Below are 19117 nucleotides of genomic sequence, written 5' to 3' on the forward strand. Positions count from 1 at the left end.
CTGATAAGATTCGCATCCAACAGCATTTATGGCAGATATAATCCGCAGTAACCCTTAAACTCTCTTTAAACTCCCACATCTGACAAGAAGTACATATTACTGCAAAGGCCATTTTTGCTCCTTCACAATCTACAGACCCAGAAAATAACACTGTCTTATTCCTCTACAAACACTGTCCCAGGTTAAATTAATAGCTATGGCTTATATTTTAAATTTAATCAAGAGACTTATCTCCAAAAACACATAGTCAAGAAAGAATCCACTATATTCACTACTGCAGCCTTTCTCTTGGACAGACTTAAAACAACTATTAACTTATCTGATTCTGTGCTGTGAATTTCACCCAACAGTTCCTCCAAGATTAGTTGTGAATTTCACTGTTTGTTAATTTTCCCAGATGTGCTCCGATGTCCAGCTCTCTCTCTGTCTCCTGCACTGTCCTCACCATGTGATTTCTTTGTCTGCTCGTCTCCCTTTTAAACTGCTGTTGTTTTGACTTTTTTTTCCAAAGTTCCAAAACAATGCAACAGCATATAAAACAGTAATTGCTGCTCCTGGAACTCGAGGAAATCACCTCCAACACCTAGAATACCTCAAAAAAAGGAGCAGCTCTTACAGCCAGAAATCATGCAGTCTTTTTTTTTTACACAAGATTAAATTACTCAAATATTCACAGTAATCAACTCAATTAAAATTGCAATGTTTTTTAAAAAAAAACAAAATAATGTGGTTGTCCAAGAAATAGACTGTAAACTGTTATAAATGATAAAGGATCCACTGATTCAGCAATGATCCAATTAATTCTTTCAATCTTCCCCTTGCATTTTTAAAATTTTAAAGTTAATTTCTCATTTCATTATGTGCTATGGAGAACCTGATAGCTGTTAACTGCAGCAGTTTGAAAAGCTTTATTGATCAGTGGTAAGATAGATAAAGTAAGGTGTCTGCTTTGGTCTGATTAAAAGAATAATGGAGTCGTCATCTTACAACCAGCTGAACAAGGTGGCTACATGGCTCAATGGCAAACACTATCACCTGATGAAGGAGCATCGCTCTGAAAGGTAGTGTGCTTCCAATTAAACCTGTTGGACTATAACCTGGTGTTGTGTGATTTGTAACTTTGTACACCCTAGTCCAACACCGGCATCTCCAAATCATGACTCAATGGCAGCATTCTTGCCTCTGAATCAGAAAGTTGAGTTCAAGTTTCATCCTGAAACTCAAGTGCACAATCTAGCTGACACTCACCTGCTGAACTGAGGAAATATTGCACTGTCAGAGCTACTGTCTTTTGAACTGAGCACGAAATCAAAGCTCTCACTACCCTCAAAGGAATCAGTAAACGATCCCATGGAACTATTTTATGGAAGTTCAGAGGAGTTCTCCCCAGTCTTTGTCAATATCCCTCAACCAATATTATTACCTTGGATTATCTTGTCATTTCATGATTTGTGGGAGCTTGCTGTGTGCAAATTGGCTGTTAGGGTATGTGTGTTTCTTGCATTACAACAGTGACTGCACTTGAAGGTACTTCATTGGCTGTAAACCATTTAGAAATGTCCTGAAATCTCAAAAGACACTGTTGAAATAAAAATCTCTCATTCTGACATACAAAACAAAAGTGAGGTGTCTGACATGACTGCTGAGAACAGAATCTATGTGAAAATCCCATATTGCTGCTGGGAGGCATAAAAATGACACCTGCAAGTTGAGCGACAAGAATTTGGGGAAATGAATTGGAGTCACAAGTGTAGGGAATTTATCAGGAAAAGGCTGTAAATAATTTGAGGCATCTTCTTAATCGACTATTGGGTCAATGTTATCAGCTGAGGACTTACTCAAATTATGTTAGCAGAGAAGTGTGAACAATAACATTGAATACTTGCTTTGCATTGTGAGGTTTCATTGGCCATCTGCCAGCCAGTAGCCAGGTTAGTGAATCTGGTATTGCTTCAAAGAAAGAAAAATGTTGCATCAGTATGGGATCAACAGGATTTTAAATTTTACCCAAATCTAGTTGTCCCTCACCCTCTTCCTTAGTACATTAGCCTGTCTAGTCCTGTGATAAGCTCTGTGTGGGTGGATTGCACCAGTTCAAGAAAGCAGTTTACAACTTAATCAAAAGCATGAGGCTTGAGCAATAAATGCTGGCCCCAAAATGAGTATTAAAGAAAACTTTGTCCTCTGAATCAGAAGTCCTATAGTTCTATCCCCACTCCAGAGACTTGAGCACACATGATAATTGATTGCAGTACAAAAGGAGCTCTACATTGTCGGAGGAGGTGTCTTTCAGATAGTTATCACAGTGAGGCCCCATCTGCTCTTTTGCATGGATCTCAATGACAAATAATGACAAAGTTTTATAACAGTACTAAGAAAACTAGAAATGCTGGACTACTTTCTTTCTCTTTCTGTCGCATTTATATAAATCATCTATAAGGTATTTTATTTCCAAATTACATGTTTCCGTATAAATACAGTTCAGATCTTGCTCTGTTTTTAAACAACGATTTAAATTTATGTTGCTTCACAACAGTGTAGCTGAAGTAAAATTTAACATTTTGCTAGAAGAGAGTACAAATGGTATAAGGACTGGTGCAAGATGTCAACAGAGAAGACTGTGACAGAAGTTTTGGGAGGGAATTGCAAAGCTGGGGAGGGTTTGAACAACTGAGAGCCTTGTGATAAAGTGATGCACAACAGATGGTGTATTGCATGGATTCTGTTGATGCATCAAATGTTGCAAAATTAATACTGGTGTGAAGTTTAGTCGCACTCTAAAGTCACTCTTAAACTGTGGACCTGAAGCCACTTAACATCTGCTCAGGGAAAGATACTGGAATTCACTATTAAGGATGTAATAACAGGGGATTTAGAAAATCATGATACAACCATCCAGTGTTAGCATGGTTTTGTGAAAGAGAAATCATGTTCTCATTTATTAGACTTATTTGAGTAAATAACAAGCAGAATATATAATGGACCCAGTAGATTTGGTCTGTTTAGATTTCCAAAAGGCATTCCGTATGATGCTACATAAAAGATTGCTGCCCAAGATAAGAACCCCTAGTGTAATGTGTTCAAATTGGCATGGATAGAGAATTGATTAGCTCTCAAGTTTCTGTAGGGATAAATGAGTCACTTATGGAGTGACAAACTGTAGCTAATGGAATATCACAGGGATCAGTGCTGGAGCCTCAATTATTAATTGTCATCATAAATGAGTTCAACGAAGGAAACAAATGTATAGGGTATCTAAATGTGCTGATGACCCAACAGGTACAAAGTAAGTTGTGAAAATGACACAGGTCTGGGTTTGCATGCATAGTGTCAGAAGAATTCCCAGCTCTGCCTCTCAAATTATTTATAGCCTTTTCCTGATAAATTCCCTACACTTATGGCTCCAATTAATTTCCCCAAATTCTTGTCGCTCAGCTTGCAGGTGTAATTTTTAAAAATGACTGCCCAGAGGCAGGGTGGACGATATGGAGGAGGGGGACTGTTTTACAAGTTGTAGGAAAATGATCCCAGAAATAATGAGAGGGATGCCATGTGGATGTGAACTGAGCAAGGGGCCTATTGGTTGGTCTCCAGCGCGCTCTCCCCCTCAAAACACAATCCCACATGCATGCACACATTCCCCATTCTCATCCATGCCACCTCATGCCTACGTCTACTCAACATTATCTATCCAGCAGGACCAGCTATGCTCTCGGCCCTTTATTGTTCCTATAAAAATTTGTGCCATCTTTTGCTAATCCATGTCCCCAACACCACCTTACCTTTGCACCTATCATGCCAACTCACCCAGCATCCACCATGATCAGAGCTCAAGAATGTAGTAAAACTTTAAGTGTCTTTGTAGACACCACTGCATTTTTAAAAATTACTATTTTTGTCTACATAAAGCCTTCTAACAACTAACGTTTCATGAAAGTGCACCGTCCTTTATTGAAACAAACATTGCAATTCAAAATTCCTCTTCCAAAGACTTTACAACCATGTGTGATTGCCAGTCAAACTGTAATTTAATTGACAGGCACCCGACTCCGTTAATGGAGCTTGTGAAAACATTCATGCAGCAATAATCCATTAATAGAAACCCCCAGTCATATTTCAAATGAGTGAAATAGGAAACTATATGATTTTCTTTAAAACACACCAGACAATTTTTTTTAGAGTTATAAAACAGTACTTTTATATACCTTGACAGCATTCTTTTAATACACTCCTTTGATGGAACCTTTTGACATGTCGTCTTGACACTTTTGACAGGTGCTATTGATTTGATTTTTATTGGTTTGTTGACCATTCCAATTGGCTTGATAATTATTGTTAATGTACTTTTTACACACACTTGCCTCCACTTGCAACAATTCTAACTGACACTTGACTTTCCACAAAGGTGTTCTGGAACCATTAGCCAAAGAGAGTGTCTTACCTATCCAAAGAAATGCGCAAAGTTCATATTTTCTATTACCTGGTCTCCCCTGTTCATTTTGGGTTTTACACGACTCTGCTACCAAGATCTGACAAGTAGAATCTGTTGATGATTTGAATGACCAACTCTGTGAAAATAGGAAGTGCCCTGTTTTGGGGTGGGACTTGTGATTGGCTGGTCTACCATATGTGCCATGATAGTTTGCAAAGAGTGTAGAGAAATAAAATAAGTCAATGGGCAAAACAATTGCAGATGTATATGTGAAAAATATGAACTTGTGAACTTTTGCAGAAAGAATATAAAATCTTAATATTATTTAAATGGAGAAAGATTGCAAAAATCTGTAATACAGAGGGCGCAGGATATCCTGGAACTTGTGCCATAAAAAGCTGGTGATTGGCCTTTATTGGGAATTGATTTAAAAAGCAAGGAGCTGTTGCTACAGCTTTACAGGACCTTAATGAGATCAAATCTAAGAGTAATGTGTATAATTATGATTGTATTGGTTTACTTTGCTGGTTCCTGGAAAGAAAGGATCATATTATGAGGAAATGTTTTGCAGGTTTGACCCCTACTCATTGGACTTTAGAAGAATCTTATGATGTATTGAAATACAAAGTTCTGAGAATCAAAAGAATTCATGCTAGGAAGCTGTTTGTGAGGACTTTAGAACAAGGCAGCGCAGTTTAAAAATAAGTAGACTCCCAATTAAGGCAGATGAAGATATTTTTGTCTAAGGATCCTTAGCCTTTGAAATTCATGTTTCCCAGAGACCTGTGAGGACAGCCTGATTAAATATTGTCAAAGCTGAACTGGACAGAATTTTTGATCAACAAGGGAGTTGAATATGATGGAGTCAGGCAGAAGCAGACTCGAAGGGGCTAACCGCCTACTCCTCATTTCCTAGTTCCGACAATCAAATTTCCAATCTTCACAATCAGGTTGAATATTGCAATACTCTTGTACCGTTATGCTGAGATGGATACTGGTCTTGCAAGGTTGAGAGCAGATCGGCTCTGTTCATACACTACGCTTAAACAAGCTTTTTTTTTCTCTACGACAAATCTCTAATGGAATTGTGTTGAATGTTTCATTTCCCCTATTTTGCTTCCCATATAATAAATCTAATCCACACCTTACTTTTGCCCAATCTGGGATACTCTTGCGAAACACAATAGTGGTATTTGAAGAAGACTGAGCAATTCCCCAGGTATACTAGCCAAAATTTGTCCCTCAGTCAAGAATCTGAAGCAAACTATGTAGTCATTTGTAATGGCTTGCTGTGTGTACATTAGCTGCCATATTTTCTACATTATAACCATGACAACATTTGAAGTGTACTTTATTGGCTGTAAAGTGCTTTCAGATTTCCTGCGATTGTAAAAGGCACTATCAATGCAAGACTTCTGTTTCAATATAATGATGGGTGAAGAAAACTAAATTTTTTAATTTATGCTCAGACCAGCAGAGAAACAAATGGATTGTAGTTCTTGATAAATTATACTACTTAACTCATAATACTTTTACTCATTCTTTGAAAATAAATCACTTAACAATTTATTCCCTTCATTTTGTAGATGCCTATTGTAGAAAAGATTCGCACAATAGCACAAAAGGTTTATGGGGCCGAGGATATAGAGCTGTCACCTCAAGCCCAATCCAAAGTGGACCTGTACATCAGTCAGGTGAGAATTATTTAACAAGAAGCTGCCTGCACAGACTAGGTGTAATGTTTATTCATAGCGAGTTTTGAGAAGATTTGTAGATCAGGTTGAGGTTCTGGATGTAAGTTTGCTCGCTGAGCTGGAAGGTTTGTTTTCAGATGTTTCATCATCATATTAGGTAACATCATCAGTGAGCCTCCGTGAAGCGCTTGTGTTTATATCCTGCCTTCTATTTGTGTGTTTAGGTTTCCTTGGGTTTACTGTCATGTCCAGTGTTGGTGATGTCATTTCCTGTTCTTTTTCTCAGAGGGTGGTAGATGGGGTCCAAATCGGTGTGTTTGTTGATAAAGTTCCGATTGGAATGCCATACTTCTAGGAACTCTCGTGTGTGTCTGTATTTGGCTTGTCCTAGGATAGATGTATTGTCCCAGTCAAAGTGGTTCCTTCCTCATCTGTATGTAAGCATACCAGTGATCGTGGGTCATGTAATTTTGTGGCTAGGTTGTGGGCTACCATGATGCCAAGAGGTCTGAGTAATCTGGCAGTCATTTCTGAGGCCCCTTTGTATGGGAGAGTGGGTCGGGGCTGAGAGATAAATGGGAGGGCATGGGGTTTTGGGGAAGATAGATGAGAAAGTGATAGGTGGATGAAGGTGAGGGAGAAGGTGATAAGTTGGTGGGGGGGGAAATGATAGACAGGTTCAGAGGGCAGTGCTGAGTTGGAGGCTTGGGACTGGGATATGATATTGGTAGAGGTACAGGTAAATTTCTGACAGATGTGGAAGGATCCCTTGGAGCCTTGGACGGAGGTGAGGGGAGTGGTGTCAGTGCAGGTTTTGCACTTCCTGCGGTGGCAGGGAAAGATACCAGGAGTGGGGTGTAGGTTGGTGGGGCATGTGTACCTGACGGAGTTGCAGAGGGAATGGTCTTTTTGGAACACTGATAGGGATGGGGAGGTTAATATAATCTCTGGTGATTAGGGTCTGTTTGAAGGTGGTGGAAGTAGCAGAGGATGATGCATTGTATGTGGAGTTTGGTGGGGTGGAAGGTCAGAGCTTGGGGAGGGCTTTTGTCCTTGTTGTGTTGGGAGGGGTGAGGTTCAAGGGCAGTGGTGTGTGAAGTGGAGGACCTGTGATGGAGGGCATCGTCAACCACGTGGGAAGGGAAGTTGTGATCGTGGAAGGAGGAATCCATCTGGGACTTTGAGGTGGAATTGATCATCCTGGGAACAGATGTGGCAGAGGCGGAGTATCTGGGAATAAGGGATGGTTTTTTAGAGGAGGTAGGGTGGGAGAAGGTGCAGGTTAGGTATCTGTGGGAGTAGCTGGGCTTGTAGTAGCTGTCTGTGGTTAGTTGGTCACCAGAGACTGATGGAGAGGTCCAAGAAGGGGAAAGAGATTTGCAAGATGGTCCAGGTGAATTTGAGGTTGGGGTGAAAGGTGTTGGTAAAGTTGATGAACTATTCAATCTCATGGGAGCGCCGATACAGTCATCAATGTAGTGGAGATGCAAGTGGGGGGATGGTGCCAGTGTAACTGCAGAAGATGGACTGTTCCACATGTCTGATAAACAGGCAGGCATAGCTGGGTCCCATGGCTACCCCTTTGGTTTGGAGGAAGTGGGAAGATTGAAAGGAGAAGTTATTGAGAGTGAGGACCAGTTCAGCCAGGCAGATTAAGGTGTCGGTGGAAGGGTACTGGTTGGGACGACGTGAGAGAAAGAAACAGAGGCATTGGAGACCTTCATCGTGGCACATTGGTGTGTACACGGACTGGATGTCCATGGTGAAGATGAGGTGTTGGGGCCTGGGGAAACGAAAATCTTGGAAGATATGAAGAGCATGGGTGGTGTCACGAATTTAGGTGGGGAGTTTCTGGACTAAGGATGACAGGGCAGTGTCGAGATAGGAAGAGATGAGTTCGGTGGGACAGGCACAGGCTGAGACGATGGATTGACCGGGGCAGTCAGGTTTGTGAATCTTAGGAAGGAGGCAGAATCGGGCATTGCAGGGTTCACTGACAATGAGTTTGGAGGCTGTGGGTGGGAAATCCCCAGAGGTGATGAGGTTGTGAATGGTCTGGGAGATGATGGCTTGGTGCTGAGAAGGGAGGTTGTGATCGAGGGGGCAGTAGGAGGATGTGTCTGCAAGTTGGTGCCTGGCTTCAGTGTAGAGGCCAGTGTGTCACACGACTACTGTTAGCTCCTCCACCTTGTCTGTGGATTTAATGGTGAGGTTGGGATTGGTGTGGAGGTATGCAAGTTGTGAGGGCAGGAGGTTGGAATGAGTGAAGCGGTTGGAGAGGTTGAGGCATCTATGTAACAGCAGCAGTTTGAAATGAAGAGGTAGGTAGCAGGCCAACACGGTGTCCAGTTGGATGGGGAGTGTTGGAGGCGAGAGGAGGGGTTCTTGGTGGGTGGGTGGGTATCTTGGTTGCAAAAGTGGGCACAGAGGCAGCAGGAGAAATGTTCAAGGTTGCAGCACATGTCAAACTCATTAATCTGGGACTTTAGAGGGATAAAGGTGAGGCCTTTTACTGAGGACTAAGCATTCGTCCTCCGTGCAGGGAAAGTCTGGGGGAATGGTGAAAACCTAGCAGGGATGGGAGCTAATCCCAGTCCCAAGCCTCCAATTTGGCACCGCCCTCTGTAGCTTTCCATCACTTCCCCCCTCTGACCCATCACCTTCTCCCTCATCTTCATCCACCTATTGCTTCCTTAGTTACCTTCCCCCCCAAACTCCACCCCCTCCCATTTGTCTCTCAGCCCGGACCCACAAGCCTCATTCCTGATGAAGAGCTCATGCCTGAAACATTGATTCTCCTGCTCCTTGGATGCTGCCTGACCTGCTGTGCTTTTCCAGCACCGCAATCTCAACTGATCTCCAGCATCTACAATCCTCACCTCTCTCATAGGGGAGAGTGGATAGGGCTTCTGGGCACTTTTTATTTGCTTGTTTGGGTTTGTTGCTATGAAATCAACAGACTGTGTTCATTGGGTACCCGTTCTTTTTGAATGCGCTGTGTAGGTGATTATCCTCTGCTCTTCGTAATTCCGCTGTGCTGCAGTATGTGGTGGCTCATTGAAATGATGTTCTAATGCATTACTTCATTAAGACATTATTTCAACAAGTTACGACACACTGCAGCACAGAGGAACTACAAAGAGCAGAGGATAATCACCTACACAGCGTATTCAAAAGAACTGATATCCAATGAACACAGCTGCAGATTTCTCAGCAAGAAACCCAAACAAGCAGACAAAAAGCACCCAGAAACCCCAGCCACTCTCCCCTGCATCAAAGACATCTCTGAAATGACTGCCAGACTACTCAGACCTCTTGGCATCATGGTAGCCCACAAATCCACCAACACACTAAATCAGCAGTTCACGAACTTAAAAGACCCTGTATAGACAGCAAGCAAAATGGACATCATTTATAAAATACATTGCAAGAACTGTAATAAACACTACATTGGACAGACAGGCAAAAAACTAGCCACCAGGATACATGAACATCAACTCGCCACAAAAAGACATGACCCACAATCACTATCCTTACATTCAGATGAGGAACAACACCACTTTGACTGGCGCAACACATCCATCCTAGGAAAAGCCAAACTGAGACATTCATGAGGATTCCTAGAAGCATGGCATTCCAACTCTAAACGTTATCAACAAACACATTGATTTGGACCCCATCTACCATCCTCTGAGGAAAAGAACAGAAAACAACATCACCAACACAGGACATAACATAACCAGCCCAAGGAAACCTAAACACACAAATAGAAAGCAGGACATAACATCAGTAATGATGTTACTTGGTATGGTGATGAAACATCTGAAAACGAACCTTCCAGCTCAGCGAGCAAACTTGCATCCTGGATATTTATTCATACTAAGTGGAATTATTGGGAGTTGAACATAAAGTTTCTCGCCTCGAAGCAAAAAGTTATTGTAGGAACCTCAGAGAAATGTGAATAGAGTAAATGAGAAAGTTAAGAGAAATAATTAGGAAGAAATAGAATCAAATAAATGTAAGATTTTTGATAATATGTTAAGAGGGGAACAGGAGTTATGGAAGGAGTACCAGAGGAGTGCTGAGGTTGTACAGTATAGAGGAAGTGTGTGACACGCAGCTAAAGGCCTTGACACTGTTTGTACAGTAGAGGGAGAGAGAGCATGTGGGAGAGCTGAAGCTGTGTCATTCTGAAGCAAAGGGAAAGAAAATGTATCCTCATCTCTAAACTTGCATAGGTGGAGAAATATTTTGAGGTCTACAAGGATAACAGAGCTTGCCATATTTTCACAAATCATCTTTGGAAGAGTTATATATTAGCTCCAAGAAATGGTGAAGCCTTTTCATCATTGTTTATTCTGTGACATTCCTTTGAAGTGTTCACAATGAGTTTTAAAGCAAAATGTGATATTAGGACCAAAGCTAGGAGTCATTAATGTAAAATAATCATGACTAAATCTTGTGAAGAATTCAAGATAAATAACTTGTTACCATGTGAGACAATTGACAATAATAGTGTAGATGCATCTAAGGATATAAATGTATTAAAGAGAAAACAATATGAGGATATGCAGTTAGGGTTATAAGAAGCAATGTGGGAGTTGATTTTGTTTGGAGCATATCAATGGTATAAATCAGTTGGGCAAGGTGGCCTGTTTTTATTTTAATGTTCTGTCACTAGTAATTTTATTTTTGAAATATATTTTTGTGGAGTTGAGCCTTAGTCAATGCTCCATAATTGATAACAAATGTATTTTTTTCTTTTTAAAATAAGTACAAATAACTGACCACTATTGTAAAACATTGCAAGTATTGATCTTTCCTGTCATTTACGGTCTTGTGAAGATTCTGCTTTTTGCACAGATCCAGTTTAGGCAGTCCTAAGTGTTGTTCTGTGTAGTTAACACCTGCCTCTGCTGGTGTGCTTAGTGACCATTCTTTCTCTTCCTGATGTAGGGTTTTGGAGAGCTGCCAATTTGCATGGCAAAAACCCATCTGTCACTATCACATCAACCTGAGCACAAGGGAGTTCCCACTGGATTTGTTTTACCAATCCGGGATGTGCGTGCCAGTATTGGAGCGGGCTTTATTTATCCGTTGGTGGGCACGGTATGTAATCCATTCTCAATGTGTGCTGTTGAAACAGACCGATGTGGATGAAACCATGTAAGTCGGCTAAAATAGGCTGGCTGAATTTTCATTCTGCTCAACTGGGATAGAGATTTCTCATCACTCTTAGATAGTTGGGTAAAGAATCAGATGAGTAATAACAATAAATAATTTCCTTTAGGATATCCTAAGGGTGTGAAAAGCACTCAGTAAGTACAAATTCTTTTCTTATTACAGACTGTTGATTGCTTGCTTGCTCCCAGTTTTGCAATAAGTCAAGCCTTTTTTTTGGAATGGGACTAAGGGTGAAGACTAAGTAATGTGGACATGCTGGGATTACTTGGAATAGATTAGTTAAATGTCATGGAGTAATTAAGCAGAAACTACTTTTCACTGGCAGGAACCAGTTGAGGCAGATTTAAAGTTGCCAAAAGCATCAAAGTAATTAATTCGTTTTTTTTTCTTCACTCAAAGTTGTCGTGGTCTGGAATTCACTGTTGAAAAAGTGGTGGAAGCAGATTTAATAACTTGTCAAAGAATGTTGGATAGATCCTTCAACGGGAAATGTTTGTGAAAAGAACAGGGGCATGGGACTAAATAAACAGCTCTTTTGAAATGTCTGCCCAGGTTAGATGAGTGAAATGGTTTCCTGTGTTCTTATTCACTGGAAGGGGAGCGCTTAGTAACAATCTGAATGTAAATAGGATGTTCCTTAGAGAAAAAGGAATGTGTTTAGATATCACCTTTCTCAACCTTGAGGCGAATCAAACTTTTGTAATTCAACCACTGTTGTAATGTAAGAAACACTTCAAGCAGTTTTTGCCTGTCAAGTTCCCACATTAAGACCATAAGATATAAGAGCAGATATTGGACCATTTAGCCCATTGAGTCTGCTCCACCATTCAATCAAGGCTGATAAATTTCTCAACCCCATTCTCTCACTTTCTCCCCATAACCCTTGATCCTCTTGATACTTGAGAACCTATCTATCTCAGTCTTAAATAAATATAGTTAATGACCTGGCCTCCTCCAGTCTTCTGTGGCAATGACTTCCATAGACTTGCCACTCTCTGGCTGCTGATGTTTCTCCTTATCTCCATTCTGTAAGGTCTTCCCTGTGCTGTAAGGCTGGGATAAGCAATGATAAGGTAATCTGTTTGGTGATGCTGCTTGAAAGGTAAATCTTAGCCAAGGCACTGGAAATAACTCCCCTGATTTATATAAGAATAATGTTGTCATTGATGCATCGCTTGAGGAGGTTGCATGTTTTTTTTCTGAAGAGCTCCCATCACCTGGAGTGCAGAACCCCCTCAGTACTGTGCTGGAAGGTCAGTCTGGATTATACTCTAATCTGTAGAGTCAAAGAGGAACCTGTGATTCTTTTCTATTGAGACGAGAGAGTTACCATAGTTGATCATTTGCAAAAATGTTCCATACAAGTTATAGATTGTTGTGCTTGGAAGAAAACATTTCTTGTGGAAAACGGCTTCTCTGAATTCATAAATGGTGTCACTGCAGCTGTGGTACTCTGTTGCAATACAGGCCAGTGCAAGTTATTTGGAATTCCTCCAGTTAATTCTTATCCACTAGCTTCCACCTCCATAATGTTGCTGGTTTCTGTCCCTATCTCAGTTTAGCTGAAGCTGAAACCCTCATTGTGTCTTTTGTTTTTTTCTTGACTATTCAACTACAAGCCTGGTTGCTCTGCACTCTCTGTAAATGATTTGGAGATGCCGGTGTTGGATTGGGGTGTATAAAGTTTAAAAAGCACATAACACCAGGTTATAGTTCAACAGGTTTATTTGTAAGTACGAGCTTTTGAAGCGCTGCTCCTTCATCAGGTGGTTATGGAGTATAAGATCCTACAAACTTATACTCCACAAACACCTGGTGAATGAGCAGCGCTCCAAAAGCTAGTGTTTCCAAATAAACCTGTTGCACTGTAATCTGTTGTCGTGTGATTTTTTAACACTCTCAATAAATGTTTGCTAACCTACTTTTACTCTGTTTAATCCAAGTTGCATTCACCCATCGTTTCTACTGTTAAACTAGATTTACACCTACACAAGAAAAGTCTCGATCTAAAAATCTCTTCAATTTCAAAACAGTCATATTAGAGTTAATTATCTATCTGTCTCACCATGTTGCAGTACCTGCTGAATTTCTCCGTTGCTTTATTTTTGTTTCTGCTTTCCAACATCCACAGTACTTTTTGTTTAGAAAATCTCATTCGTGTTTTCAAATGCTTTCACTGTCATCAGTTTACCTCTGCAACATTTATATCCTATAACCTCCCCAAATCTGTTCCTCCAATTCTGGCCTCTTGCACTACTTTCATCACTATCATTGTCAACTGTGCCTTCACCATTATTGTGCACAAAACTTCCTAAAACTTTGGCTCTCTTCAATTGAATCCTCCTCATAAACTACTTCTGACCATGCTTTCAATCAACTATCCTGATGTCTCCTTATGTGGCTTGACGTCACATTTTAATTGGGATCACTTGAGTTGCGAATTCGGACATTTTGTCATATTAACAATATTATAAAAATGCAGGTTGTTGCTGTTACAATGTTATAGTTGCCTATTAATTCTTAGTTGGAAATAGAGTTTTTGCAAGAAGAGTTCACATTCCCTAAATTTCAATAATGGAATGCATGTAAAACTGATGCTGAGACACTACATATATCATATTACAAACTTCGTTCATTTTTGTTTGATGAATCTTGTACTTTGTAAGAAAATATAATGTAGTGCATTCTGTCGACAGTTCACGTTGTAGCCCAAGTGCACTTGAGGTGAATGAATATTTCATTTGTGAGGGAAACTATTTATTTTTCTAACATTCTGCCATAAGTGGGTATCAGGGTTTGATTTCAAAATGCTTCAGATGACACCATTGAAAAATAATTAAAATTTCTCTCTTCTATTTTAAATGCAAGGTATGGAGCTAAACCTTTGACACTGAAAACTCATCCTAGATTTCTGTGGAATGTGCCATAAATTGGAAGGATAAATTTTAAATTTCAACTGCTTTTCCTGAGAATTCTGATTCAGAATTTCTTGCTAGTTCTCTTGTGACGATGGAAGAATTCTGGAACATTTTTGTAATTTGCAGCTGGCAACTGCTGGGGTAAACTGAATTATTCGACACCTTTTGCAAGAAAAGCCAAGCTTCCTCCATCCAGAATAATGAGGACCTTATGTTCAATGGTCATCTTAGTTCATGTGCCTTCCCACCCCCAACTACATTTCATCTGAATGACCACATTTAAGAGTGCTGCTCTGGCTTCCATATTATTAAAAAAAAAGAGATGGAGGTACTGCAGAAGATGCAAATAATACCTACAGGAATGAAGAATTTAGTTATCAGGGGAGTTTGTAACATGTAGCCTTGGGCTATTTAATTCTAGAGAAAGCTGTGAAAAGTGTTTAAAATAATCAATGGGTAATGTGATTTGTCAAGAGGCTATGTTGCCTCTTGGGCTGGACCACAACTAGGAGTTATAAAGATTAAGTAGTCATAGGAACAGGAATAGACCATTCAGTTCTTTTAGTTGAGTCCATTTTGCCATTCAGTGTGACCACAGCTGATCAAGCACTTCTGTTTCTTTTACCAATCCCATCCCCATAACCCTGTATGCCATTGGCAATCAGAAATATTATCAATCTCTACCTTAAACTTATTCAATCAGTGGTTAGAATGTGGAACTTACTAGTTGCAGTTAAGGGAAAGCTAGGTAATGTTTGAGGGAGAATGGATGTTGACATGATAGAAGGGTACTTGGCCTGAACACACGCACACACCAACATTGAACAGTTGGGCTGAATGATCGGTTTCTGTGCTGTAAATTCTAAGTAATTTGTTTCCCAATAGTGGTCTAGAAAGACAATCCAGCTAGAGAGAATGATACCTTGGTTCCTCAAGGTAGATGTCCCATGTTACTTTGAAGTGTTGCTGCTACTCATTCTGGGGGAAGACTTGCAAAAGTGTACTTTACAGCTGTGTTGTTATCTCAGTTGCATGTACTGTGTTGTCTAGCCAGCGACGTCCTCATCCCATTAATGAATAAAAAAAATTTGCTCTACACTAGTCTGGTGCTCCAGCTAGCTAATATGTAATTTTACATTGGCCATGTTATCCTTAATTTGCAGCATGTAAAATTTGTCTTTATCAATTTTTGTATTAAATTGTTGGCCCAATCACCACTTCCTAAACCATAAGGCAATCTCCAAAGGAAAATTTATTTTCAGGGTCTGCAAAAAAAATGCCAGTTTATTACTCCTCCAGGCAGTACTGTGATAAGCCTTTGCAACGTTGAAGCTTCTTGCCAGTTGACACCCACGTTTTAGGAACTATAGGTTATCTTGTCTCAGTCCTCAAAACTAAGTTTGCTTGCTTGCTTCATTTACATTTCCTCTTGATATTTAATTGTCATACCCCTGACTTCCCTGCTGATTCACTATGGGTTAAAAAACAGGATGAACTCCCTTAGCCTAGCATTTCCATTTCCCTTTTTCCCCTTGAATGAATCCCCCTTCATTTGTTTAAATCCTCCCCACACCCATTTTCATTGTATTCTTGAGTGATGGTGAACCAGAGCAAAGTGTTGGGTTGATGTGAAACCCATGTTTAAAAATGTAATTGAAAACTCTGAGTAGGATTTGCTTTGTAGCTGCTGATTTTCCTGCGTCATTAACTTTGATTTTAGGAGCAATAATCAAAGATTGCATCAAGCAATCTGTGGTTTGTGCCCAAACATGTAAAGAGGTTCCTAATAGGTCTGGCCTTTGGGACAGAACAAAGAAATCAGCTGTCTCCCTGATCTTGGAACGCCACCATACAAAAGGTCTGGTGGCCTATTTATTTTAATGACTGATTTGACCAATGTTATTACACTTGGGTCCAGTATAAGCATTTTTGCCATGCCTTACCATTGTGTTTAACTTAAGTAGGTATTGTAATACTTCCTGACTGAAGAGTTATTTGATGGAGATTTTTAAGATGATTTAAGATTTAAAACACTTGATAGTGTGGGTAGTGGTGTATTGCTATGGTGGGAGAACCCAGAATAAGGGCATAATACTGTGACATTGGAACTACGCTAATCAGAGTGTAATCAAGAAACACTTTTCCAAACAAAAGGAAGTGGAAATCTGAAATTTTCTCCTCCAAAAGGCTCTGAATGCTGGAAGATTTTGTTTTCAGTTTGGTGTGGATCTAAATGCAGAGCAAAGACTAGTAAATGTCATAGATCAATTGTAATCTGATTAATGCTGAAGCAAGGCCATTGGGCTGAATGGTCATCTTCTGTTCCAGTGTTCCTCTTTGTTAGTCACTAAAATAAATCTCATCTGATCAGACCTTGTGATGATACAGCACATGTCCCCATTCATGATGTGGCCATTGGCCATGAACAATACTAACTGTTTCTGAAATCACATGCAGAGTGTATAATGCAGGAAATGATGTGCGGATTAAGATTTTAGATCCAGACATTTTGATGTCTCAGTTGGTGTGTGATTGTCATACTTTCCAGCCAATTTGATTTGTACCAAAAAAACTCCAATGCTATTGTAGTGTGTGTAATTTTTCATACGACACAACCACCAGTAAAAATGCTGGTTGTTGACTTAATACTAAAAGGTGTGCTCCTTCTGGCTGTTACATTTAGTTCAGTACCTGTTGTTTTCTATTTTTTGCTGTTTCAAATAGCGCAACAGTGGAACACCAGTGATGTTGCTCAGTCCCTCTCATATCTTAAGTGCACTGACGCTGTACTCCTGCGCAACATGGACTGCAGTAAATCTAGCCCAGTACAAGTGCCCAGCGAATCTCAATAAATGTAGTGCATTGAACAAGTGCATTGCTATTCTTTTTCTCCTTTGCACAGACCCTTTTTTTCCCCTGAGTTGAATGCTGTCTATTTTGAGGCAACTTGCATTTGATTGCTGTGCATCATATATAGTGACTCCTACTTTAGGTTTGAAATGACAAAATTGTAAGAACTTTTGCTAAAGCAGATGGGGTCAAGCTGTTTTCAATGGGAGAGCAGTCAGTCACCAGGAAGTATAGATTCAAGAAGTGTTTCGAGAACAAAGAGAAAATGTAGATTTCCTTCTGCAATGAGTTCTGGAATGGAATGCACTGCCTGAAGGGGTGGTGAAAGAAGATTCACGCAAACGTTTAGAAGGCAGTTGGTTTTATGCTTGAAAAGAAAACCAGTGCAGAACTTTGGATAAGTGAAGTGTTGAGGGCAAGGACAGTTTGGCAATGAAGAGACTAATCAGATAGCTCCAGCCCAAGAGCTGACACAAGCACTGTAAGCCAAATGACTTTGTGTTGTCCCTGCACATTAACAGGAGCATCTGGGGCCACATTTAGTTTCTAACTCAAATGGCCATTGCAAAACTGTTATGTGCTCTGCATCAGTTGTATTGCAGTTCACAACTTCTAACCATTGACCCAAGATATCGCTTGTTCTGACTAATCCTCAATGATTCCTCCAACAAATATGCATTCTCCATTTGCCTCCACTGTAGTGGTAACAGCAAGCAATTTCTGTCTTTTCTAACGCAGACCTGAAAAGAAAATATCAAACACACTAAGTGGGAAACTAACTGGTAAACAAGAAAGCTGTGAAATTGCACTCAAATGATTGATTAGAAGTCTCATCTTTATCAGTATAGCACTCAGTATTTTAACTGATCTCCAACACAACCATGTTTGGAACACACTCCTTTGTACAGCCCTATCACTTAAAACACCTCTGATTGATATAAGGGATTATTTTCAACAAATGAGAGAGGTGACCACTGGCCATTTAATGGGCATGTAATAGGTATCTCCATGCTGATGCTCTTGTTTCCAACTCAGAATGTCATGAGTTCCCTCCAAGAACTTTAGCTTGTAATCAAGGTCAACACTCCCTGTGCTGTACAGTCCGAGTTGTTGTCTGACCACATAACACTATGATATGAGGTTATGGAGGTTCTCCTCACTCTATTGAGCAATCTTTTACTTGTCAACCAACATCTTAAACAGATTATCTGGTTGTTGTCATATTACTGATTGAGGGACCTTACTACGTATATAAATTGGCTGCAAAGTATATGAGGCATCCTAAGGTTATGAAAGATAATACCTTTTGTTCTTTTGTTTTGATTCATCAATTTTCAGTTTGTCTGATGTACGGTTTAGTACTGAGTTTGTTTTCATACAAAAACACGGAGGCCAGTGATTTTCTTTTGAAGAGGAAGTCTGTGCTTAATGTAGACATCAGATCATGGATGCCTCAAATCTATTGTGCCTGATGATTTTCTTGCCAGTATCCTGATTTAAAGTTCCATTACAGCTGGATAAAGTACAGCTAACCTCGTTCCTATGTGAGAATTGTACTGAACTTTAACTTTACGAGTAGCTGACTACAGTAGCATCATGATTAACAGGGCAGATCATGTTCATGCAAACAACTTCCATTTGTGCAGCATGTTTTAATGCAGTAAAATCTCTCATGGCATATCACATGAGCATTAGCAAAAATAAATTTGACAACATAGAGCATTGAACAGGATAACACAGAAACGGGCCCTTCAGCCCACCATGTCTGTGCCAATCACGATGCAATTCTAAACTAATTCCATCTGACTGCACATGATCTGTATCCCTCTGTTCTCTGTCGGTTGATGTGCTTATCTGTTTAAGACCCTCTTAAACTTTGTTATTGCAGCTGCTTCCGCCACCTCCCCTGGCAGTGTATTCCAGGCATCTAATACACTTTGTGTTTAGGGAAAAAAAGGTTTCTTCACATGCTCCCTTAAACTTTTTCCCCTCTCACAGTAAACTTATGGAAAGTCACCCCCTCTCTTCCCCCACCCCCC

The 19117-nt window shown here is 40.2% G+C and overlaps 1 protein-coding gene across 1 annotated transcript in view; it reads left to right on the forward strand.

Moving 5' to 3' along the window:
- Positions 1 to 19117, forward strand: part of mthfd1l (methylenetetrahydrofolate dehydrogenase (NADP+ dependent) 1 like) — a 179411-nt gene that overhangs the window by 132014 nt on the left and 28280 nt on the right. The window contains exons 24-25 of the mRNA XM_043696855.1: positions 6019 to 6126; positions 11083 to 11235. Of these exons, the coding sequence (XP_043552790.1) occupies positions 6019 to 6126; positions 11083 to 11235 (261 nt within the window). The remainder of the gene's footprint in view (positions 1 to 6018; positions 6127 to 11082; positions 11236 to 19117) is intronic.

Source organism: Chiloscyllium plagiosum, chromosome 9, assembly GCF_004010195.1.
Source record: "Chiloscyllium plagiosum isolate BGI_BamShark_2017 chromosome 9, ASM401019v2, whole genome shotgun sequence".
Classification (NCBI taxonomy): Eukaryota; Metazoa; Chordata; class Chondrichthyes; order Orectolobiformes; family Hemiscylliidae; genus Chiloscyllium; species Chiloscyllium plagiosum.